The following is a 26,821-nucleotide window of genomic DNA, read 5'->3' as shown; positions in this document are numbered from 1 at the left end:
ATACCACTTTTTGTGGTTGTTACCTTTTTTAAATTTTAATTTATTTATTTATAAAATGGAAATACTTGACAAGACCATAAGAGGGGTACAGTTCCTGCCACCAGAGCTCCATATCCCATCCCCTCCCCTGATAGCTTTCCTATTCTTTAACCCCTTGGGAGTATAGACCCAGGGTTACGTTTTAAAACAAAATTGTAAGGGGCTGGACAGTGGCATACCTGGTTAAGTGCACACATTACTGTGTTCAAGGACATAGGTTCAAGCCGCTGGTCCCCAACTGCAGGGGAGAAGCTTCAGAAGCCATGAAGCAGTGATACAGGTGTCTCTCTTCCTCTCCCTGTACCCTCTCAATTTCTCTGTCTATCCAATAAATAAATGATATAATAAATATTTTTTTAAATGTAGTTTTTCTGTATTTGTTGTTAGTATTCTTGGAAGAAAATGAGGTATCACTTGCTATCATAGAGCTTCCTTCATTGTCCCCCTTTCCCTTTCTGTGCTAACTGGGAATAGATTGTAGCAGTCTGAGCTGCTAGACTCCTAGACACTTAATGAAAAGTCCTCCTTCTTCCCCCACCCCATTACTCCTTCTCGAACTCCTTCTCTTTCACCTCTTTTTCTTTCTGGGGAGACACCAGTAGCACTGCTCCAACACTTGTGAAGTTTCTTTCTTGTAGGTGGGGACAGGGGCATGATCCCTGGTTCCCACACATGGTAATATGTGTTCTGCTGGATGCATCACCACCTAAACTTTGAAGAGTGTAGTTTTTATGAACCACTGGTATTAGGTTGGAGCACTTTCTGACAGAGGAGTGATGACTATCAGCAGTGCCTCCTGGGGTGATCTTCAGCCCTGAGCACTTTGTTTTTTGGCACTTGAATTGGGAACCTCAAGCCAGCAGGTCATGACTGAAACTCTGACTTATTTGTTCAATCAGGGTATTCAGTAAAGGCAACTGACATTCTTCAGCATTTGAGTTATGCAGAGCAGTTGGCCACTACCAAAGACTCCTTTTGGGTGTCTTTGATTCAGCATGCAGGAATGGGCTTCTGTTATTGTTGTTTTTAATATCATTGTGCCTCAAAGTTCAATGCATAGCAAAGTACCTGGAGGATCATGATAGAAGACAAAATTTGGGAGTCGGGCAGTAGCACAGCGGGTTAAGCACAGGTGGTGCAAAGCACAAGGGCTGGTATAAGGATACCGGTTCGTGTTTCCAGCTCCCCACCTGCAGGGAGTTGCTTCACTGGTGGTGAAGCAGGTCTGCAAGGGTCTTTCTCTCCCCCTCTCTGTCTTCGCCTTCTCTCTCCATTTCTCTCTGTCCTATCCAACAACAACAACAGTAACTACAACAATAAAACAAGGGCAACAAAAGGAAATAAATATTTTTTTAAAAAGTAAAAAAAAAAAAAAAAAGACAAAATTTGGTCTAGATTTGGAGTGGGAGCCCAGATCGACATTTTAACAAGCAGTGGCACTGATGTCACTTTTTGAAAATTATGTCTTAATCTGTTCTTAAGTAACCCTTTCCCATAGTGCCTACTATTTCTCCCACCATTAATGAACATTATTGATGGTGTCTCCAGGATATTTTAGTTCTGGTGAAGCTGCCTAACTTATTCAGGAAGTTTTCATAGCCCTGTAAAATACTTTGGGTTCAGAGAGGTCACAGTAGCAGGTCACAGACTTGCCTTGGGTGCTGTAGCCATGTTACTTTCTTCCCCCCCAAAAAAGATCTTTCCACCTATCTTTCAGATATTACATACACTTAATTTACCTTCCATTTGGCATTATGTAAACAACCCACCTTTTGTTCATTTACCAACTCATTCCAATTTCTTCAGTTTTCTGTCATGTCCTTTTAATATGTATTCACTTTTCTTCTCTTAGTATTTTAGTCTTCTTTCTTTCTTTTTTAATTACTACAGCCTGATACATCTAAGTGAGGTCCTGTCCTGTGAGACTTTCTAAGGCGCTGCCTTCTTTTCCTTTTTTTTTTTTTCCCCCCTCCAGGGTTATCACAGGAGCTGGGGCTTGAGCTGGGATCATAGCCCTGTCCTTGCACTCTGCGCCATGTGTGCTTAACCCACTGGGCTACTGTCCTGCCCCCTTTAATCTTCTTTCTAATTGCCCATTAAAAGAAGGTTTACGCACCTGACACTGATACTAAATAGGTGTTTTCCTAAAAGTCTTAATCTGGTCTTAGATTATGCTTGATAACATCCAGGAAATATAACTGATAAACATTTTGAAATTCTTGTATTGTGCTTAGTATTGTATCTGATGCCCACAGCATGACCTAATGAATTACCTGAAATCCAAATCACAAAGGATATTTAGATTTTCAGTAATTCAAATTGGTATTATAATACTAGTATGTGATTCCTAAAACTTTTTTTCCCTCTCTTCCATTTACAAAAGAAAATATCTGTGGCATTGGCTGGCATTTGGTTGGAAACTCATGTTTGAAAATTACTACTGCCAAGGAGAACTATGACAATGCTAAATTATCCTGTAGGAACCACAATGCCTTTTTGGCTTCTCTTACAACCCAGAAGAAGGTAGACTTTGTTCTTAAGCAGCTTCGATCAATGCAGTCATCGCAGAGCCTGGTGAGTTAATTCTCAGAACTTAAGTGTTGTTGTGCGCGGGCCGCAGAGAAGAGAGAGAGAGAGTCTGGAGCGAAGAGGAAACACAAATCTTTATTTGCGCTGGCACCTCAGAGTTGGGTGCTAGAGAGGCAGGTTGGGCCACATGGAGGTAGCGAAAATGGCCGCCTCACGCAGTAACCTTTCCTGCATCTGAACACTGCAGTGAAGCGCTGGCAAGAGAGCGAGGTGCGGAAGAAGAAGGGCTTTTATAGGAGTAGCTTTCGCGAGAATGGGAAGGGGGAGGAGTAACCATAGCACTCCAGGATAGGATAATAACTCTCGTGAGAATGGGAGGGGGCAGGAGTAACCAAAGCACTCCAAATATCGTGGGGATATAGACAATGCCCTGAGGGCACAACATGGCTGAACAGGCACTCCGAGAATGTCCCAACTCTCGCGGGAACTAGCAGTAGCCTGAGGGGACAACATGGCAGATGTGACTGCATCGGCACAATTTCCCAGCACTTAAGTTTACAGTATCTATTTTTCTACTGAGTCATAAATATGGTTTTCAAATGCACTTGGCAGGAAAATGCTAGTTTATGCATTATACTAGACTGTGGAACTGCACTTTAAAAAAATAAATTCTTATTCTACAAGACTTAACATTTATTTCTTATTAGTCATCACTATTAACTTATAAAATATGTGAGTAATTTTTCTCTCTCCCATTATTCTGTCCTTGTCTCTTTCTTATAGTCCCTCCCCCCAAAACATTGCTTTGCAGCTTTGCCCACTATCAGTAACTTACAATCCCATGGTTCTGAAAGAACACCTATTTAGAAGGATTCAGCTGTCACAGCTAGCCACGTATTTCCTCTGTGCCCTCTTCTTCAGGTTTTCTAGCTTTATAAGATTCAGGCTTGTCTAATTTGAACAGCAGTTCATTTTTGTGATAAGACAGACAAACTAAAATGTGCTTCCACAGCTACAAGTCTAGACCTAGAACCCAGGCTTCTGTGAATAAACATGACAAAATGTAAACAACCTAGCCTTTAAGATGATTGTTTTTAATTTTTTATTAGTGATTTAATGATTTACAAGATTATAAATGATTCCATACATTTCCCACCACCAGAGTTTTGTGTTTCATCCCCTCCATTGGAAACTTTTCCTAGTCTTTGTCCCTTTGGGAGTATGGACCAAAATTTTTTTGGGGGTGCAGAAGGTAGGAGATATGGCTTCTGTAATTGCTTCTCTTCTGGATAAGGGTGTTGGCAGATTAACCCATACCCCCAGCCTGTTTCTGTCTTTCCCTAGTGGGGTAGGGCTCTGGAGAGGTGAGACTTTGGGACACATTGATGAGGTCGTCTGCCCAGGGAAGTCAGGTTGGAATCATAGTAGCATCTGCAACTTGGTGGCTGAAAGGTGGTAAGGTATAAAGCAGGACAAATTGTTTAATAAACAGGAACCAAAAGGTAGGAATAGAGTAAATAAAATTAGGGGTCCTCAGATGGGAAGAAGCTAGAAAGTCTGTTTTAGCTATGTTCCATTGGACCTGTGACTATAGTAATTTTTACCTGAGCTTGATAGCTACTATTTAGGTGGACTATAAATATTGCCTGGGGAGATGGTGTCAAAGTTGAGAATAGAGTTAGAAAGCTGTATTAGGGCAGAGAGTAGTTCCTGAACTTGAAGAAAGTATATAACAATAAGGTAATTTTTACGCTGGCTACCGGACAGCCAGCATAAGAAAGGAGTGAATTGGGAAGGTGAAGAGGGAAAGATTTTCTGTGTATTGGTGCCCCCATGTAAACAAAGATCCAAGGAATGGCTCATGGGTGAGCTGTTAGCCATTTGCAGGCTGTATAGAAGAGGATTGTTAAGATGGAGCCTCATGAAAAAAATCAAGCTTTATCTGTAATACCAGTGCCTTTGAATTTTATCTTGCAAGCAAAAGGGATTTATTGAAGAACTTTTGAAAAGTATTTATTAGGGGCCAGGTGGTGGCACACCTGGCTGAGCGCACACATTACAGTGCGCAAGGACCTGGGTTTGACCTCCCTGTCCCCATCTGCAGGGGGAAAGCTTTGCAAGTGGTAAAGCAGGGCTGCAGGTATAATTTTTTTTAAGTATTTATTTTATACTTTTTTTTTCCTCTTTAAGCCAGAGTACTTCTCAACTTTGTTACATGGTTGTACAGAGGATTAAGCTTGGAGCTTCTTTTTTTTTTATTTTTATTTATAAAATAGAAACACTAACAAGACCATAGGGGTACAATTCCCACCACCAGAACTCCGTATCCCATCCCCTCTCCTGATAGCTTTCCTATTCTTTATCCCTCTGGGAGTATGGACACAAGGTCATTGTGGGGTACAGAAGGTTGAAGGTCTGGCTTCTGTAATTGCTTCCCCGCTGAACATGGACATTGACAGGTCGATCCATATTCCCAACCTCTCTCTTACCCTAGAGGGGCAGGGCTCTGGGGAAGCAGGGCTCCAGGACACATTGGTGGGATTTTCTGCCCAGGAGCTTGGAATTTCTTTTATGCAAACCCCATGTATAGCTGCTTTACTGTCTCCCAATCCCTATCTCATATTAATCTGTCCTTTCAAATATGTATTTCAAAGGAATTTAGAAAATAACAGCAAATATAAGCAATAAATATCACTCATTACAACTAAAAATAGCTACTTTTAGGACTTTAAACATGTATTTTTTCCTCTAAAAAATGTAAGCATTTCCTCTAAAAAGTGTATGTCTTGTTATTTAACTGTCAAATTAGGAATATCTTTATTTCTGGACTGAATTTTGTACTTTGATTTTTTTTAAATTTATTTCAATGAGAAGAAAAATTCAGTACAGGAAATAGATTCTCTCAGGGGGATCATTATCTTTTTATTTATTTATTTATTTATAAAATGGAGGGAGTCGGGCAGTAGCGCAGCGCGTTAAGTGCATGTGGTGCAAAGCATAAGGACTGGCATAAGGATCCCGGTTCGAGCTCCCGGCTCCCCACCTGCAGGGGAGTCGCTTTACAGGCGGTGAAGCAGGTCTGCAGGTGTCTATCTTTCTTCCCCTTCTCTCTCCATTTCTCTCTGTCCTATCCAACAATGACGACAACAATAATAACTACAAACAATAAAACAAGGGTAACAAAAGGGAATAAGTAAATAAATATTTTTAAAAAATGGAAACACTAACAAGATCATAGGATAAGAGGGGTACTATTCCCACCACCAGAACTTCGTATCCCATCCCCTCCCCTGAGAGCTTTCCTATTCTTTAACCCTCTAGGAATATGGACCCAAGGTCATTGCGGGGTGCAGAAGGTAGAAGGTCTGGCTTCTGTAATTGCTTCCCCGCTGAACATGGGCATTGACAGGTCAATCCATACTTCCAGCCTGTCTCTCTATCCCATATAAAATTCAGTGCCAGAGAATAAGTCCCAAATAAAGGATGGAATCTTCAGTCAACTGAACTAGTCAGATAAAATTTAATGATAAGAGTATATATAGCCAACATTTTACAAAAATTGGTAAATTGATTTCATGTGTGAATAGAAATTCAAGTTGGCAGGGATAGGTAGCATAATAGTTATGCAAAGAGACTATCATGCCTGAGGCTCCATAGTACCAGGTTCAATCCCCCATACCACCATAAACCAGAACTGAGCAGTGCTCTGGTAAAAAAAAAAAACAAGCACACAAACAACCGCAAAGGACATTTAAGTCAAATAAGGGCAGGAAAGGTATCTTTACATAGTATTTGTCATAGTATATATAAATTTAGGACCTTGATTGTTATTTTACTGTTAATTTATTTGAAACTTTTAATGTATTACCTTTTGAAATATGTTTTTGTTCATTGTTAAATATATTCAGGCAAAATATATAATGCAAAAATCATGATCTAGTTGCTGAGGATGTTGCTCAGCAGGTAGAGTGCAGAGTTTTGTGTGTGAGACCTGCAAGTTTGATCCCTGACACCATATATGCTACAATAGTGCTCTGGCCTGTCGTGTTCTATCTCTATTCTTTCCCTCTCATAACATAAAAATACTTTTGAGTTTGTTCTTTTTTTAAAATTTATTTAATAATGACCAATAAGACCATAGGATAAGAGGGGTACAACTCCACACAGTTCCCACCACCAGAGTTCCACATCCCATCCCCTCCATTGGAAGTTTCCCTATTCTTTTTTTATTATTTTTTATTTATAAAGAGGAAACATTGACTAAACCATAGGACAAGAGGGGTACAGCTTCACACAGTTCCCACCACCAGAACTCTGTATCCCATCCCCTCTCCTGATAGCTTTCCTATTCTTTGTCCCTATGGGAGTATGGACCCAAGGTCCTTGTAGGATACAGAATGTTGAAGGTCTGGCTTCTGTAATTGCTTCCCCGATGAACATGGTGTTGACAGGTCGACCCATACTCCCAGCCTATCTCTCTCTTTCCCTATTGGGGATGGGCTCTGGGGAAGCAGAGCTCCAGGACACATTGGTGGGGTTGTCTGTCCAGGGAAGTCTGGTCAGCATCATGCTAGCATCTGGAACCTGGTGGTTGAAAAGATAGTTAATATACAAAGCCAAACAAATTGTTGACCAGTCATGGACTTAAAGGCTGGAATATTGCAGGTGAAGAGTTGGGGAGGGTCTCTGTTTTGTAGATAGCTAGTAGGCATATTTTAGTTATATTCCAAAGGGCCTGTGGCCATACTAGTGTTGTTGTTGTTGTTTTTGTATGTGTGTGTATGTTTTGTTTTTTTTTTGCCTGAAATCTGATTTGCAGGTGGATCCTAATTATTGTCTGGGGAGATGATTACATGGCTGGCAGAAGAACCAGAAAGCTGGATCAGGGAAGAGAGTAGCTCCCAAATATGGGAAAGGTGTATAAATATTGTTGACTGTAAACCCCATCAACTTGATGTGATCTGGGTTCCATATTCAGCTTAAGGAGCCTATGTGGCCTCAGCATCCCTGTAGATCTGAGTTCATATTCTGTGGTCATGAGTAGGAACATTCCAAGCTGCCCCAATATCAGGACCCATCTTCCTCAGGTGTAGCATAAAGTATATTGTCCAGCCTCCCTTCAGAGGATGGAACATTCTCTACCATTGTTGATCCAAGTTGAGGGCAAGGTCCTATGGGGGCCCACAAGGGGTCTGTTGTGTTGTTCCTGATAGAGATGACTGGAGTCTATTTCTATCTTTTCCTTTTGGGGCTCTGGGGAGGTGAGGTTGCAAGACACATTGGTGGGGTCATCTGCCCAGGGAAGTCAGGTTGGCATCATGGTAGCATCTGCAACTTGGTGGCTGAAAAGCATTAAGATAAAGCAGAACAAATTGTTGACTAATCATGAACCTAAAGGCAAGAATATAGCAGATGACATTTGTGGTCTCCCTTTTGGAAAAAGCTAGGAAGTCTATTTTAGGTATATTCCAAGGGGAGCCCATGACTTTTTAAAAAAATATTTATTTAATTTAGAGAAAGAAAAAGAGACCAAAGCTGTGCTAATCTCCCTGGCTCAAAAATGTTTTTTTTTTTTAATGGTCTTAGTCTGCCCTGAGTCAGAAACTTTAGAGGCTTTCCTGTATCTGTAGAATATATGTAACAGTGCTTTTTACTCTGAAGATTTTTTTGGTCAATACTTTGATTATTTCTGTAACTATGTCTGTTTTGCCTATAGTCCAAGCTCACCTTAACCCCATGGGTTGGTCTTCGGAAGATCAATGTGTCCTACTGGTGCTGGGAAGATATGTCACCATTTACAAATAGTTTGCTGCAGTGGATGCCATTGGAGCCCAGTGATGCTGGATTCTGTGGAATCTTATCAGAACCCAGTTCTCGGGGCCTAAAGGCTGCAACATGCATCAACCCACTCAATGGCAGTGTCTGTGAAAGGCCTGGTAAGTATATGGTGAATTAGCAGCTAAAGGAAATTTACTATAAGAGAACCCATAGGAGACTACATTAAATATTGAGATACTCATGAAAAACTGATAGAGTATGGATGTCAAGCATATAAGGTAGACTATAACCTAAAAATTTTAATATAAAGAAATACTATCTGGCTGTGTATACTATGAGTAATAAACAAATACAAGGATAACATGATTCAAAAGAAACTAATACTCAACAATGAGATTGGTTTGTTCATCATAAAACAATATACACTTTTATTTTTGAGAGGCAAATTTGTGTTGGCAGAGAAAAATGGCAAAAGAACAAAAAATGCAAATGAATGGGGCCAGGTGGTGGCACACCTGGTTAAAGACATGTTACAGTGTGCAAGGACCCAAGTTCAAGACCCTTATCCCCACCTGCTTGGGGGGGGTGGGCAGAGAAGCTTCATGAGTGGTGAAGCAGTGCTGCAGGTGTCTCTGTCTCTCTCCCTCTCTGTGTCCCACTTTCTTCTCAATTTCTGTATCTATGCAATAATAAAATAAATAAATATACTTTTAAAAATTAGAAAAGCAGGTAGTTGACCAGAACAGTGAGTAGAAAGATGGTGTCAGTAGGGAAAAAAGTGTTGAATAATAAAGCCAGAGATATGCTAAGTTGTAGGAGAGCACTGAAGGAGCAAAGCTTTTAGTTGTTTCATAGGTCTGACTCTTTCCCCTACAGTTCACATGAAGGCAGGCATAGGGGCGTGTCAGTGGCATTTAATAAGCCCAATACAAGAACCTTCTGCAGAGGTTCTTAAAGTAATGGGTAGAACTTGGTGGTGAGGTGGGGCAAGAGGGGGGCACTAGTGAGAGGTTGGAGTTTCAGTGATAGCAGATCTTATTTCAGGAAGGTACTGTAATTTGAAGAATTCATTGCAATGGAAGAGTCACTTTAAATCACATAATTAAATTCACATTATTTCTAGTGGTAGAGGAAATAGCTCAGCTGGTATCACCATTGGACTTGGATACTTGAGATTCCCAGTTCAGTCCCCAACACTGAATATACCAAAATGGTAATCTGACTTGTCTTGCTCTTTCTGTCTGCCTCATAAGGAACTCTATCTCCTATATGTAAGAAGTAAAATGGGTGGGAGTAGATAGTATAATGGTTATACAGAGAGACTCTCATCCCTGAGGCTCCAAAGTTCCAGGTTCAATCCCCTGCACCATCATAAGCCATAGCTGAGCAGTGCTCTAGTTAAAATTTAAAAAAAAGAAATAAAATAAATATATTAAAAATATAAGTGATTTCTGCAGTCCAGGAAGTAGTGCAATAGATAGTGTCCTGAGTTCATTCCCTGGCAACAAACACACACACACACACACACACACACACACACACACACACACACACACACACACACACACACACACAATTTCTAAGGCCAAGGAGATAACTGAGTTTTAGAGCACAGGACTTGCATGACTAGAGGCCCTCATTTCAACCCCCAGTACCACCATATGCCAGAACATAGTGGTGCTTTTGTCTTGGTTGGCCACAAAAATAAATATTTAAAAGTTATGTATGATTTCTAAACTTTCTGTTAAAGGAGGCTTTTCAGCCATTTTGGATCCTTAACACTTTGGTGAATTTAAATGAATCCTGCAGTCCTTTCCCTTCTCAATCATAAACATGATTTCATATATTCAGTTGTGATTCTAAAGCCCCTGAAATTTATCTGAAGAGCTTTGAAACCCCTATACATTATTTTTATTTTATTGGATAGAGACAGAAAGAAGTCAAGAAGGAAAAGGGAGAAAGAAAGGAAGGGAGAAAGACACCTGCAACAATATACTTTACCACTCTTGAAGCATCCACTCTGCAGGTTGGGACTAGGGGCTTGAACCTAGGGCTTACGGCATGGTGATGTGTGTGCTTAACAAGATGCATCATTGCCTAGCCCCTGAAGCCCCTAGTCTTATGGAAATATCAGCTTGTTCTCTCATCTCTTCCCTTAATGCTCTTTAAAAAGAAGAAGTTTTCCCGAGTTATATAAATACACTTTCTATCTAGTGGTTTTCATTTTCTTCTTCATTTAGTTTATCCCACTGAATTAATCTTCTACACATTAGTGTGTTACAACCACCATGAAGAACTTTTGATCTTAGAAGGATGAATACGGGATGATCTCACTCACAGGCAGAAGTTGAAAACAAGATCAGAAGAGAAAACACTAAGCAGAACTTGGACTGGAGTTGGTGTATTGCACCAAAGTAAAAGACTGGGGGTGGGGGGAGGAGAGTTCAGGTCCTGGAACAGGATGACAGAGGGCCTAGTGGGAGTTGTATTGTTGTGTGGAAAACTGAGAAATGTTATGCATGTACAAACTATTGTGTTTACTGTTGACTATAAAACATTAATCCCCCAATAAAGAAATTAAAAAGAAAAGAACTTTTGATCTTAGCCAACATGTTAGAATCTTTAAATGTCTCTTTCTTTTGGATTTACTTCCTAGCAAACCACAGTGCCAAGCAGTGCCGGACACCATGTGCCCTAAGGACTGCTTGTGGAGAGTGCACCAGCGGCAGCTCTGAGTGCATGTGGTGCAGCAACATGGGGCAGTGTGTGGATTCCAATGCTTACGTGGCTTCCTTCCCTTTCGGCCAGTGTATGGAGTGGTATACCATGAGCACCTGTCCCCGTAAGTGAAAATTGAGCTTTAGATACTTTAAGAGTCCTCAGTATGACTAACACCTTTGTCTGTGAGGCAGTACTATCAGCTTTTGAACATGTTAGAGCGAAGACCAGAAGCAGCCTGCTGCTCAAATCTGTTTTGAGACAGCCTGATGAAGACCTAATCATTTAAATCAGGCCCAATGACACAAGTAAATAAATGTAGCATGGAGTACAGAAATGAGTTATCCTGCTTCAGTTCAGGTAATGTTTCTGCATCTTAATCCTAATTTGGGGGCAAGGGAGATAGGTCAGTGATAGAGTGGAAACCCTACTAGATGTAGGACTCTAAATTTACTTATGTAATTGAAACTGTCATAATAGAATATGAACTTTGACTCACAGAAGTTGAATAGCCTGTTAAAAAATGGTAATTGAAATACAGTGGGTTCAAATCTGTATTTGATAGTGAATCACAACCCTTTTTTGTGTGTTTTGTTTTGCCTACAGCTGAAAATTGTTCAGGCTATTGTACCTGCCATCTCTGTTTGGAGCAGCCAGGCTGTGGCTGGTGTACTGATCCCAGCAACACTGGCAAAGGGAAATGCATAGAGGGATCCTTTAAAGGGCCCATGAAGATTCCTACTCACTCCCCAACAGGAAATTACTATCCACAGCCCCATGTCAATTCCAGCATGTGTCTGGAGGACAACAAATACAACTGGTCTTTCATTCAATGTCCAGGTAAGATAGTTTATATACCCACAATAGTGTTCCATTATACATTTACAAAGAACACCCTGAAAGTTACATGTTTTATATATTTTATTTATTATTGCATAGAAACAGAGAAATTGAGAGGGGAGAGGGTGATAGAGAGAGACAGAGAGGCACCTGCAGCCCTGCTACGCTCATGAAGCTTTCCCCCTACAGGTGGGAACTGGGGACTTGAACCTGGGTCCTTCCACACTATAATGTGTGCACTTAACCAGGTGCACCACTAACTGACCCTGAAAATTACACTATTTACATGGATTTCCTTTAGAAAAAAAAAATCAAGTGAAATATTGAGATGAGTATTTTTCATAACATTCATTACAAAAGTTAACCATTATTGATATAGAGAAAAACGGGGAAAAAAAATGGAATTCCTCTTCTCATTTCTACTTCTTTGTAAAGGTAAATTTTTGTGACAGTGTGATATAGATACCTCCAGATGTGCAAACTGGATGCATATAGAACATTCTAGGATGACTTTTTTGAGATAGAAAAAGGGAGAGTGTCGTCCAGGAGGTGGCACAATGGATAAAGCCTTGGACGCTCAGGCACAAGGTTCAGTCCCCAGCAGCACATGTACCAAAGTGATATCTGGCTCTTTATCTCTCTCTCCTATCCATCTCATTAACAAATAAATATTTAAAAAAAAATAGAAAAAGGGAGAGACACCACAGCACTAAATCTACCCCCAGTTCCCTAGTATTTCCATGAGATGTGCAGGGCAGGGCCTTCCCAGATGAGCTTTCTCACTAGCCCAATGGATACACTTTAAATACCATACTGCAGAGGAGGGTGGGGTGGTTACAAATTTGGTTGAGTGCACAAGAAACCAGATTCAAGCCCCCAGTCCTCACCTGAGGAGCGAGCTTCATGAATGGTGAAGCAGTGCCACAGATGTCTCTCTGTCTCTCTTCCTCTCCACCTCCTTCTTCATTCAGTTTTTCTCTGTTTTATCAAGTGAAATAAAAATTAAAAACATAAAATACCATGCTACATACTATTCATATGCATATTCCACAGTTTGCTTTGGCTTAAAAATATGCCATGGCTAATGTTGAAGAATTATAACATTTAAAAAAACAAAGTCTTGGTTAGAAAGAGCTCGCCAAGAAGGATCATGTTTTACCATGGATCATCTAGGTTTGAACCCCAGCACCAGGTGGGGCGTACCATGGCATAGGGAGAAGCTTGGTGCTGCGGTATCTCTCTGTGTTTGAATGAAAGCAGCTTTGAGTGGTAAAATCATGCATATGCAAAGCCTGGGTTCTGCAAAGAAAAAAAAGGAGGGGGGACAAAATCTCTTGTTTTTCACAAGTGTAGAAGAAAGGGGGAAAAAAAAGTCATATTAATGAACCAAGTAGGGATGCACATTTAGAGGCAATAAATGTATTATAAAAGTGAGATTACAAAAACGAGAGAAATATCACCCATTTAAGGAGCCAGGCTATTTACATTATATACAGATTCTCAAGATGAACTTGAATAACAACAATAATTAAATTTTGGAGTTGGGTGGTAGTGCACCTGGTTGGGTGCACACAATACCGTATGTAAGGATCCAGGTTCAAGCCCTTGGACTCCACATGGAGGAGGAAAGCTTCACAAATGGTGAGGCAGTGTTATAGGTGTTTGTCTTTCTCCGTCTTTGTCTCCCTTCCCCTCTCTCAGTTTCTCTCTATCCTATCAAATGAAAAGGGAAAAAATTAAATTTTAGTGGCCAGTGGCTTTTATCTTGCTGTATGTACTTCTGATTTTCTTGGGTTTATCTCTTTTGATGTTTTAATCTTATTTCTTACACTAATTTTTAGTATTCCTGTTTTGATGGTTTTGTGTTTTAAAGTATTAAGGAACTTAAGTGGGTAATTACTAGTAAATCTTGTTTAATATATTTCACAAGTTCTGCCATGGGGCTGACCCCTTAGAATTCTTTGTCTTTCAGCTTGCCAGTGTAATGGCCACAGCAAATGCATCAATCAGAGTATCTGTGAGAAGTGTGAGAACCTGACCACAGGAAGACACTGTGAGACCTGCGTATCTGGTTTCCATGGTGATCCCACCAATGGAGGAAAATGTCAGCGTAAGTGAAATCCATGAGATACTGATTGCAAACTAGGCAGAACCATTGCTTTTATTTTGCTCCAATGTTTTGGAGTTAAAAAGCTACTTGGTTTTGTATACTGAATTTCTTAAGTTATACTTGTCTTAGCCAAGAGAGAGTAATTGATTAAGTAATTGATAAAGGCCACAAGCTGAAAATAATTGAACTTCTTACTCACTATAATGATAATAAATAATAGATTTAAACCTGAGAAAATTCTGACTCTTTTCATTCCATTCTGTCCTAGAGAAGGCATTGTAGTTGCTCATAAGTGGGCCAATACAGCTCACTACTGAAGAACCCAGAATGACAGACTTCTTACACAAAAGCTTAATGAAACCCTGAGCTTTCAGGGAGTTTGAAAGAGAAGGTCTAGAAGTGGAAAAGTACAGAGCACTAAACCAGTGAGGAAAGTGTCTTCACAGCTTCCCCCTCTTACTCAGATGAGGGGGCTGCAGTGGGAACACCTGGAGACCTCTGCCCAAGACCTACAGATAGAGAGCCAGAATGAGGGCACCTGAACTAGGACAGACGGCAAAGATGCCAACTACAGAAGCCATCATTCTCTTCCCTTGTGTCCTGTGGTCTTGGTTTCTTTAATGTTGCCTTTATGTGAGATGAATTATTAACTGAAAAATATGAATCTTGCCCAGTTGAAACTTTTTAAACTTTGTCTTGGTTATCAAATCCAATTAGATATATATATTTTTTTTTACAGGAAAGTCTTGTGATTGTAGTGATCTTTAAAACTAGTTATGACCTCCATTCATTTTCTTTCTCCCCAGCATGTAAGTGCAATGGGCATGCATCACTGTGTAATACCAACTCGGGCAAGTGCTTCTGCACCACCAAGGGTGTCAAGGGGGACGAGTGCCAGCTGTGAGTACCACATTCCTGCAACTCCTGCCTTAGGCTAAGACTGGGGTTCATGATTGACAGGCCAGCTGGGCTGTACCACCAAAGAAAGCCAAGGGACTGATAAACTACTAGAATCCAGAGGGCCACACCCTTTCCTGTGCCATGTTACTGTGGGATCCCCAAGTAGATGGAGTTGAAGATTTGCTCTATGCCACAAAAGTTAAATTTGGTCAACCCCCATGCTGAGGAGCTCCTTGTTTAAACGTTCCGTAGTGACTGCTTGATTTCACATTTTTATGTTTCATGACACTCATATTTCCTGGGCTGTTGATTTAGACCAGTTTTAAAACTTCAGCAGCGACTTGATTTTTGTCGTGTCAGGATTTCATCCTGTGCTGAAAGATAGGGGTGGAGGAGCTAGTATTTTAAGACAATATCTTATTTGGCATTTTACTTACCTCACAGTAGAACTGACTCTGATCTTTTAATATATCCCTTCCTGTTCTAGAATTTTCCTTGGGGAATTGTATCCAACACCTTTCAGGGAAAAGTCTGGGATTCTCATCCCTGAGCATACAAGCAGTATCAGGAGACTTGGGGTTTTAGTTTTGGCTGTGCCTTCATTGTTTGGGATGCTTTTGAGGCAAATCACTAATCCATGGTGAAGCGACCTCCCCCTGCAGGTGGGGAGCCGGGGGCTCGAACCGGGGTCCTTATGCCGGTCCTTGCGCTTTGCGCCATGTGCGCTTAACCCGCTACACTACCGCCTGACCCCCCCCCCCCCCCCCCCGGAGGCTGTTTTTCCCTTTTGTTGCCCTGGTTGTTTTAGTGTTGTTGTGGTTATTATCGTTGTTGTTACTGATGTTGTTGGATAGGACAGAGAGAAATCAAGAGATATGGGGAAGACAGAGGGGGAGAGAAAGATAGATACCTGCAGACCTGCTTCATCACCTGTGAAGTGACCCCCCTCCCACAGGTTGGGAGTGGAGGGCTTGAACCATGATCCCTGCACTGGCTCTTGGCTTTGCACCATGTGTGCTTAACCCGCTGTTCTACCACCCCCTGAAGAAGTTAATTTTTTTACTAGAACATCCCCCCCCCCCAAACAGGTGACTTGTGTTCAAGATTCTTAAATATGCATATATTTATTTATTACTAGAGAGAATGGCAAAATGAGAGACCAGAATACTGCTTGGTTCTGGCAATTGGAGGGGTTGAACCAGGCATGTAAGTTCTGCACTTCTAATATACAACTAGTTCCATGGCCCATATTCAAGGGTTAAGAAAAAAATTGATTCTTGGTGTTTGGCCTTCTCTCACTTGTATTTAAAGAACAGAAATACTTTATCTGGAGGTAGGGAAGATGTGAGAGGTGGATCTTTAAAACATGTTCTGAACTCTACATTACAAGATTGTTCTTGGGGCCAGGCAGTGGCGCACCTGGTTGAGTGCACATGTTACAATGCACAAGGACCCAGGTTTGAGCCCCTGGTCCCCACCTGCAGGGGGGAAGCTTTGCTAGTGGTGAATCAGGGCTGCAGGTGTCTCTGTCTCTATTTCTCTATCTTTCCTTTTCCTCTCAATTTCTGAGTGTAGCCAATAAATAAAGATGATTAAAAAAACCAAGTTTTTTTTTTGTTGTTAAATAAGATTGTTCTTAATACACACAAATACTGAAGATATTTAAATGTATAGTAAGTACTTTCAGTGGGTAGCCAGTATTGAAAATGGGTGCAAACTTCCACTGGTTTCCCTCATCTGAATAACACTGAAGAATGTAGATATACTGACTCAAAATTGTTTGTAGCTAGGGAGGCAACTCGACCAATAGAGTACCTGTTTTGCAGACCTGCTACTTTGGATTCAGTTCCCAACACTTCAGATGACCAGGCATACTCTGGGCTATCTCTTTCTCATAAAAAATTAATAAGTATTGGGGGGTCGGGCAGTAGCACAGCGGGTTAAGCACACGTGGCGCAAAGTGCAAGGACCAGTGTAAGGATCCCAGTTCAAGCCCCCAGCTCCCCACCTGTGGGGGGGGAGGGGTCGCTTCACAGGTGGTGATACAGGTCTGCAGGTGTCTGTCTTTCTATCCCCCTCTGTCTCCCCCTCCTCTCTCCATTTCTCTCTGTCCTAACAACGATGGCAACAATATCAACAACAACAATAATAACTACAACAACAGTAAAAAAACAAGGGCAACAAAAGGGAAAATAAACAATAATAAAATTTTAAAAATTAAGTATTTTTAATAAGTTTTTTTAAGGAGTATAAATATACTGACTTAAAATTGCTTTGGGTTTATATACATGTAGCTGGTATATAACATGTATCTTACGTGAAATATATGTGCTATATAACATATATATTTTGTAAATCTCTATGCAAAATTAATTTATATAAAAGTATCTGTTTGATTTAAAAATAATGTAGACTCTGTTGCAACTAGCAATAAAAATAAATATATATTCATTTCCCCTTGTAGATGTGAGGTAGAAAATCGATACCAGGGAAACCCTCTCAAAGGAACGTGTTATTGTAAGTGTTTTTACAATTGTTACTTGTCTAGAAGCAAAGTAGCTCAGTAAAACATTATTTTCTTTAACTTGGTTTGAGAACTGTAAGTTCAACAACCCACGGAAGTTTCCCTAATCTGATGTGACTATATTAAGTTTTCTACATAAGTGAAAACTTTCTTCAGGCTGCTTTAATTGTGGTTGTGGTTTATAGTAATATGGCCATAGCAGATAAAAATGATGGATACATACCTGGCTTTGCCTGTTTATGTTTTCAGGAGTCCTTTATTTCGTTTGACTTTACCTAATTGAGGTCATCATGTTTTAAATTTTAGGTAGAGATAAAAAACAGTTATTAAAAATAATTGAAGTTATCATTTTAGCTGAAACATTTGTGTTGACCATCTTTAGGTTCCTCCCCCTTCATTCTTAGCTTAAAGTGGAAGGTCAATCTGGCAAAGTGACCAGTATTTATATGTGTAATTACCTCCTCTTGCGATAGGAAAACCCACATTGTGGGCCAAATTATGAAACCATTTGAATAACTGGGGAATAAAAAGTGTTTTTGGCATATAACTGTACCAGTGTAAGTGCTTTCCTGGGTTGAATAGCACCTCTTAAAGATTCATGACCACATGAAAACTAAAAATGTGAGTGAAGGAAAGGAAGGAGGAAAAGACTTAGCTTCTAGAAGCAAATAAAAGAAAAAGTTCATGACCTGTGTAGGAGAAAGAGTTCTTGGATATTATTCCAGAGGCACAATTCATAAGATAAAAAGCTATTTACTGGGACATTAGTACAATTTAAAACTTGTAGTTTCTAAAATGACATAAAAACATAAGCACAGATTATAGAAAAAAATGTCGGGGGGCAGGCTGTGGTACACCTGTTAAGCACACACCATTGCTATGTGCAAGTACCTGGGTTTGTCCTGCCACCCATCTGCTATCCACTGTACTTCCCTGAGAGGTGAAGCATGCCTGCAGTTGTCTGTATTTCTCTCTCCCTCTCTGTGTCCCCTACACCTCCCTCAATTTCTCTTTGTCTGTATCAAAATAGAGGGGGAAAATGGCTGTAGGGAGCAGCTGATTTGTAGTGCCTGCACTGTGCCCCAGCAGCAACCCTGGTGGCTTAAAAAAAAAAAAAAGAAGAAATAAAAAAACTGTTTTCAAATAATGTAACTTGATAAAGAACCTGTGTCTAAAATATATAGAAGGGTTGGAGAGATAACATAATGCTTATGTGAAAAACTCTTATTCCTGAGACTCAAAGATCCCAGGTTCAAGCCCCAACTCTATCATAAACCAGAGCTAAGTAGTACTCTGGTGAAAAAGAAAAAAGTGTATTTCCCTTCATGGGGTGGTGATGATGGTTGTGGTTAGCATAATGGTTATGAAAAAGACTTCCATACCTGAGGTTCCAAAGTCCAAGGTTCAATTCTTAGCACCATCATAAGCCAGAACTGAGCAGCGCTCTTTCTGTTAAAGAAGAGACAGCAGAGTGTATCTCTCAATATATAAAGAGCTTTTACAACTGAATAAGGAGACAGTTTGAGGCAAAAGATTTAAATAGGCATTTCACCAAAGGAGACGGGATGACCAATAAGCCTATGGAGAAAAGAGCCTAACATCACTAGACATTTGGAATATATATAGTAAAGCTATAGTGAGATATATTCCTAGAATGACTAGAATCCAAAATCGAAATGGTGGTTTAATAAATGGATTCTCACACTTTTTCATTCACTTTAACTTAATCTTCTACATTTCAGTCTGTTACTGTACACCTCTTTGATTAAAGTACATTTAAAAAAACTGTCATCACCATAGTTGGGAAAGGACAGATTATTTTATAACTTTTTCAGATAATCATGGATATTATCCTTTGACACCTTACCAAAGACAAACTGATTTTTTTTAAAGTCAGTTACAGTGTGGAACCTAAAACAACTTCAGTGAAAACTAAAGACTGAAAACTAAAGACTAGTACCCAGTTTTAGGAATGATATGGAGAAACTGGAAATCTACATTCACTATAAATGTAAAATGGGGTAACCACTTTGGAAAACATTGGTAGTCTCTTAGACAGTTGGAAAAAACTTATAAATAACTTACTATTTCCCTGTTCTCTCCAGCTCCTGGCAATTACTATTCTAATTTCTGCTTGTGAATTTAATTATTCTGACTGCCTTGTATAAATTGCTTGTCTTTTTTATGACTGGTTTATTTCACTTTGGCATAATGTTCTCAAGGTTCATACAGTGCCATAGCATGTGTCAGAATTTCCTTCCTTTTTGAGGCTGAATAATATTCTACTGCATGACAATACATTTTGTTTATCCACTCATCTGTGTATGCGCACTCCACATTTAGGTTATTGTGAATAATAGCCGTCATCTCTTTGGCTGTTGTGAACATGAATAGGATAATCAGGCAGCTCTTTGTGTCCCTACTTTGATTCTTTTGGAAGTGGAATTGCTGAAGCCTGTTGTAATTTAGTTTTTAATTTCTTGAGGATCTGCCATGTTGTTTTCCATAATGACCAGACCAATTTGTGTTCCTACAAGCAGTGAGCAGTATCTCCACATCCCCATCAACTCTCGTTGTTTCAGCCATATATATATATATACCATTCTAATGAATGTGAAGCTAGTATCTCATTGTTATTTTGACTTAAATTTCCTTAGTGATTAATGATGTTGACCGTGTTTTCACATACTTATTGCCCATCTGTGTATCTTCCTTGGAGAAATACCCATTCACATTCATCATTCATACTTAAATTGTTTTGTTTTGTTTTGAACTTGTACAACAGACTTTTTTAAATAATTAAATTACATCATCTTTGGCTCTTAGACTCTTTCTCAACCTTTGTTCTTTTGCTACATCACATGAGTCTTTGCGTGTTTACTTTCTTTCTAAAAATTAGGCAGCCAAGGAATATATCCTTTGTCCTAGGCCTGAACCAACCATTTTACTGTTGAGTCCTGATTCATTTTATGCCATTAATTTGTAGCTTTGTGTCCTTATTAAATCCTAGCATGTAATAGGAACTCAACTAGTACCTCTTAGGTGTTTTAGGTTGGAATCTAGAATATCAACTATGGTCATGAACTAAGAGAATTTAGTGGGTTAACACAAATAAAATGATACTGCCCACAGTATTGATGTCCTAAGGCCTAAATGGGCCATGAGTGCTATCTTAACTATTAAATTTGTAGATATATCCATATGTATCTCTGATGACCTGTTCTGTTTTCAGTTTTTAAATACACATTTCTTTCTTTCCATAGATACTCTTCTTATTGACTATCAGTTTACTTTTAGCCTGTCCCAGGAAGATGATCGCTATTATACAGCTATCAATTTTGTGGCTACACCTGATGAAGTAAGTTTTTTTTTTAAATCTTAGTTTGTTTTGAATTTGTGTGGGTCTTTTCCTTGGTAAGTGCAGACAGAAGTGCTGCTTTAGCAGATTTCTCCAGTGTGGCATATGTATATAAGATGACATTTAAAAGAATTGTTAGAACCTGAATTTTATTTTATCTTCATCTGGAAGGCAAGGGTGGTACTGTTAAGATTTACCAGAGTCTAATACACAGAGACATCTTGAGTCCACACATACTTGGTCTGTTCATCCGCAGCTCCATCTAGGAAGAAGAAACTGCAAGAGGGTCTCTTGCCTCAGGAGCAGGTAGCAGATCCTGTATTTATTCTTGGAATAGGAACTCCATACGTGTTAAAAGTACTGCAAAGAAACTGGATTGAAATTAGTGTTCTTCATACAAAAAGATGACACTTTAAAATGAATTTTTATCTTCAGTAGAAGATAAGAAACAGTTAAGGTTTAGTCAAGTCCATCATGAAGTTAACCGGAGATTGTTGGAATTATTACTTTTTATTTGAAATGTGAATTTACATCTTTAGTTGTTAATGATGAATCCTCTTTTGCCATAAAGTATAACCTGTGGTAGAAGGGAGCCAGATCAGCATGACATCAAAGAGTAAAGCACCTTTAGATACCAAGACACACCTGCATGAAGTTTTTCAGTGATATATCACTTGACACCCACTGTAATACATAATGAAATTTTATAAAACTTGATAATTCGAATCTTTGTGAAAGTTTCTTCTTATCAACATATACTAATCCATTTATCATTGCAACATTTCTGCCACAATAAGCATGACACATGAAAAATACATGTCCACAAAACCAAAATATATTCCTCTGTTAGTAGACGTTATCTGCAAACATTGCTAAGGTAAAAAAAAAACAAAACAGTTATAGAACAAAACCTGTAGTGTAGGATGTCTAGTATACAATTAAAGGAAAGTAAGATCTGTTTTTTGTATTCCACGTCAATGATAAAAAATAAGAAGAGAGACAAAACATTTTCATGAGTCAATAGCTTTTTAAGGAAGAATAGTAAATAACTTCAAGTGAAAATATGTTATGGAAAAGCTATGAAGGTAGATTTTTGAGTGGCTGAACTGACTGAGAAATTTTTTTTCCTTTACATACTGAATTTATTTACACCTTAATCATAAGAAAGTGATTGAAGTCCTCCACTTTCCAGAATGTAATTGATAATTGTTCATTTCATTTCTAGTAAATAATAGTACACTTGGGAGTCAAGTGGTAGCGCAGCAGATTAAGCTCACATGGCACAAAGTGCAAGGACCTTCATAAGAATCCTGGTTTGAGCCCCTGGCTCCTCACTTGCGGGGAGCTCGCTTCACAAGCGGTGTAGCAGGTCTGCGGGTGTCTTTCTCTCCCCCTCTCTTTTTTTTTTTCAGAGCATTGCTCAGCTCTGGCTTATGGTGGTACAGGGGATTGAACCTGGGACTTTGGAAGCCTCAGGCATGAGATTCTCTTTGCATAACTATTATGCTATCTACCCCTACCCACCTAACACTTGTTTCTCAAAGATCTCTTTCATTCATGAAAAGCTAGCTTTAGTTGCTGTATACCTAAATGGTAAATTTTTCAAAGCTAGTAAGTCATAATCAATCATTTATTCATATAGTAAGATAAAATGTTTTCCAGATTATGACTGAATATAATTAAATTATTTTTTGTCTTAGTTTTTTTCAACTTTATTCTTGTTATTAATAGTAAAATAGCTCTATTTTGAGAACTTTGTAATATATATGATCTATAAGATCAGAAGTACATAATTTTGATTTATAAATTAATAAATATAAATTGTGTCAGCTGATTGGGCTTTTTATTCTCCAGACATTTGGAAACAGCTACATAGAAGATCCTTATGGGGGAGTCGGGCAGTAGCACAGCGGGTTAAGCGCATGTGGCGCGAAGTGCAAGGACCGGCTTAAGGACCCGGTTCTAGCCCCTGGCTCCCCACCTGCAAGGGAGTCGCTTCACAGGCGGTGAAGCACAGGTCTACAGGTGTCTTTCTCTCCCCCTCTCTGTCTTCCCCTCCTCTATCCATTTCTCTCTGTCCTATCCAATAACGAGGACATCAATAACAACAATAATAATCACAACAATAAAAAAAAAACAGGGGCAACGAAAGGGAAGAAAGAAAGAAAGATAGATCCTTATGGGGCTTGTTGCCTTAACATAGGATGTTAGTTATTGAGATTTTTTTTAAAAGACACTTTTTCATGGAGTCAAGCACTTAACAAAGCATTAAATTATGATATACTTTGTTTATTTTTGCTTTATTTTGTTTTACCAGAGGCACTGCCCAGCTCTGGTATGGTGATGCAGAGGATTTAACCTGGGACCTTGAAGCCTCAGACATGAGAATCTTTTTGCATAGCCATTATGCTATCTCCCTCACCCTCCATATACTTTTTTTTAAAAAATAGGGACAGAGAAAGAGAGAGAATATGAGAAATTGTAGCAACTGGGGCCAGGTAGTGGCACACCGGGTTGAGTGCACACATTATAGTGTGCAGGGACTCAAGTTCAAGCACCTTGACCATAAGAGCCCTCAGTCCCCCCCTACAGGGGGAAAGCTTCTCAAGTGGTGAAGCAGTGTTGTAGGTGTCTCTTTCTCCCTTACTATTCCCCTTTCCCTCTAAATTTTCTCTGTGTCTATCCAAAATAAACAGCTAAAAAAGTAATTAATTTTGAAGAGAGACTACAGCACTGAAAAGTCCTTCAGTAAGATGGGGCCAGGCTTGAGCCTGGGTCGTGCACATGGCATAGTAGTGCCCTCTCCAAGTGAGTTGTTTTGCCACCCCTCCGTATATTTTTATGAGAAGAAAGTGAAATTTATTTAGTGTATATTGCTTATTTTTTAAAAAAATGATTATGGGCATAATGGTTATGCAAAGAGACACTCATGTCTGAGGCACCAAGGCCCAGGTTCAATCCCCTGCACTTATACCATAAGCCAGAGCTGAACATTGCTTGGGGCAGGGGGGGGGGGGAGGACCAAAAAAGAGGAAACTTGATTAGAAAAATTTCCAACTCTTCTAAAAGTATTTCTCTTAAGGTATTATAAAATATTTGTTTTGTAATTAAGAAAATTTGAGAATTGTGAAATATACAGTAATTATTGCTTTAAAATCTGGCAGCTATTAAGATTAATTTTAAAATTATTTGTACTTCTCATCAGCAAAACAGGGATTTGGACATGTTCATCAATGCCTCCAAAAACTTCAACCTTAACATCACTTGGGCTGCCAGTTTTTCAGGTAAAGACACACTTAGACCTTATAAGTGGAGTTAATGGATTGAGAATTGTGGCATAAGAATTGAGAGGAAGCTTTGGAAACTGGCAGATAAAATTCACTCTTGCCACGTACAAGCTGAAAGACCTTGAACATGTATCTAAAACCCCCTTCTCTAGATCTTAGGATTATTTGCTGTTATGAAAAGATAATAGTACTTATCTCCTATAATTATTGTGAAATTAAACTAGACTTTACCTGTTGGTATCTGTTAAGAATCAAGTTCAGTATGTACTCACTATTTCTTACTTTATTTTATTTTTTATTATCTTTATTTATTTATTGGATAGACATAGCCAAAAATTGAGAAGGGAGAGATAGAGAAGGAGAGATAGAGGAGAGAATTATAGGAGATAAGTACTATTATCTTCTCATAACAGCAAATAATCCTAAGATCTAGAGAAGCTTTCCCCCTGCACGTGGCTCAAATCTGGATTGTTATGCATTGTAACATGTGTACTCAATCAGGTGTGCCATCACCTGGCCCTAAAAATATTTTTTTCCTCCTTATTGAGGGAATTAATGGTTTACAGTCAACAATAAAATACAGTAGTGTGTACATGTGTAACATTTCTCAGTTTTCCTCTAGGCCCTCCTCTGCCATCATGTTCCAAGATCCGAACCCTCCTCCCAACCTTTTTCTTTGGTACAGTTGTACTCACTGTGTTTGCCCTTTATTACCACTAATACCATTGCTGCAAACTGCTTCATCACTGAGCTCCGTTTCATAGTTTGTAACAACGCTACTAACAAGATTCTTGTTAAGAGTGAGATTGATCTCTTTAAGACTGTTTCAAGAATACAGTACAAGTAGAGTAAATCTTAACTATTACTCTTTTATTTTTATTTTTATTTTTTTACTAATAACAGATTCTTCCCCCTTTCCTCAAAAAAAAAGTCTCCTCAAATTCATTTTTTTTTTCTCTTCCTAACAGCTGGAACCCAGGCTGGAGAAGAAATGCCTGTTGTTTCAAAAACCAACATTAAGGAATACAAAGATAGCTTCTCTAATGAGAAATTTGATTTTCGCAACCACCCAAATATCACTTTCTTTGTTTATGTCAGTAATTTCACCTGGCCCATTAAAATTCAGGTAAGAAGCACTTTGTGGTTTCATATGTGCAAATCTGGCAAAATCTCTTTATTGGAAATTCAATTTGCTAATAAGAAACTTACTAGTATGATATTATTTTATCTCTGTAAGATCTGTGGCAAAAGAACACTGAAAACATGAATTCCATAAAATAGATTGTAATAATGGTGACTGAACTCACTTATGAAGGAAATTTATAAACACTTTTGAAAATAAATTTGGAACATTAAAAATTACAGAAACAAGTTTTAGTGAGAGTGTGATGAAAAGGGGAGACTTTTACATAGGTTCAGGTAATGTAAATTAATCCAGCCCTATTTGGAAAATGATGTTGAGATGGGGACTTGGGCCGTCACAGGAATCAGTGTACCACTTTGGCATATACATTGTTGGAGATAAAACTCAGGACCTCATGCTTGAGGGCCTAACACTTTGTCTGTCAATATCATGCCACTTACTGGTCACAGTGTATCACTTGTGATATAACAGTTCTTTAAAAAAAAAAAGATTACAAAAAATAGATCTTTGAAAGTTACAATAGGAATATTAATTTAAATAATGTAGTGAACTAACAAATCATAGCCCCCCTCCATATATATGTGTGTGTGTGTATCTTCAGTAGAGAGGGGAAAAAGTGATATAAAAGTGAGAAATCCACAAATAATTTCCTTAGAATGTCTACAAGTCAGACTCATACAATAAAATTTCCTATTTTCCAACAGAAGAAAAAACTTAGGCATATAGTAAATTTAATAGCTACAACTGTGTATTTCTTTATTGAAGACTAACTAGAATGACCTGTGGAACTACGGAAAGGGTTTCAATTTTGAAATGAATGAGTATGAATAAAACAAACACAAATACAACCAGTAAAAGCCAGAATGAACCATAAGAACAGATTCTCAGTCAGTTTATAAGATTGGGTGTAGTATAATGGAAGGTTAAGGTCATGTTTAAGAGCATGGGTTTGTAGTCAGACTGGGTTTAAGTCCAGACTTGCTCTTACACAAATCAAGCAGCTTCTCCAAGTCTCAGATTCTTTGTGCATGTGAACTGAAGGGTATGTTTAAGGGTTCACTTTGCCTGCTAAAGCCACTGCTATTTTCAACCTACACCTTTTCTTCTTTTTTAAAAAAATTTTTTATTTATAAAAAGGAAACATTGACAAAATCATAAGATAAGAGGGATACAACTCCACACAGTTCCCACCACCAGAACTCTGTATCCCATCCCCTCCCCTTTAGCTTTCCTATTCTTTATCCCTCTGGGAGTATGGACCCAGGGTCCTTATGGGATGCAGAAGGTGGAAGGTCTGGCTTCTGTAATTGCTTCCCCGCTGAACATGGACATTGACAGGTCGATCCATACTCCCAGCCTGTCTCTCTCTTTCCCTAGTTGAGTGGGGCTCTGGGAAAGTGAGCTCCAGGGCACATTGGTGGGTTGTCTGTCCAGGGAAGTCTGGTCGGCATCCTGCTAGCATCTGGCACCTGGTGGTTGAAAAGAGAGTTGACATACAAAGCCTAACAAATTGTTGACTAATCATGGACCTAAAGACTGGAATAGTGCAGATGAGTTGGGGGGGGTCCTCCATTTTGTAGATAGCTAGTAGGCA

General features: G+C 39.1%; 1 protein-coding gene across 2 annotated transcripts in view; it reads left to right on the top strand.

The window, feature by feature from the left end:
• The window catches only part of ATRN (attractin), a 131,258-nt gene that overhangs the window by 67,716 nt on the left and 36,721 nt on the right, over positions 1-26,821 (top strand). For both annotated transcript variants that reach the window (XM_060187179.1, XM_060187184.1), the window contains exons 15-24: positions 2,423-2,613; positions 8,285-8,504; positions 11,003-11,188; positions 11,671-11,904; positions 13,877-14,014; positions 14,821-14,914; positions 17,379-17,431; positions 20,702-20,796; positions 24,002-24,080; positions 25,052-25,209. In XM_060187179.1, the coding sequence (XP_060043162.1) occupies positions 2,423-2,613; positions 8,285-8,504; positions 11,003-11,188; positions 11,671-11,904; positions 13,877-14,014; positions 14,821-14,914; positions 17,379-17,431; positions 20,702-20,796; positions 24,002-24,080; positions 25,052-25,209 (1,448 nt within the window). The remainder of the gene's footprint in view (positions 1-2,422; positions 2,614-8,284; positions 8,505-11,002; positions 11,189-11,670; positions 11,905-13,876; positions 14,015-14,820; positions 14,915-17,378; positions 17,432-20,701; positions 20,797-24,001; positions 24,081-25,051; positions 25,210-26,821) is intronic.

This window comes from Erinaceus europaeus, chromosome 1 (genome assembly GCF_950295315.1).
Source record: "Erinaceus europaeus chromosome 1, mEriEur2.1, whole genome shotgun sequence".
Taxonomy (NCBI): Eukaryota; Metazoa; Chordata; class Mammalia; order Eulipotyphla; family Erinaceidae; genus Erinaceus; species Erinaceus europaeus.
Note: the sequence above shows the minus strand (reverse complement) of the source record. Positions and strands in the feature narration are given on the sequence as shown.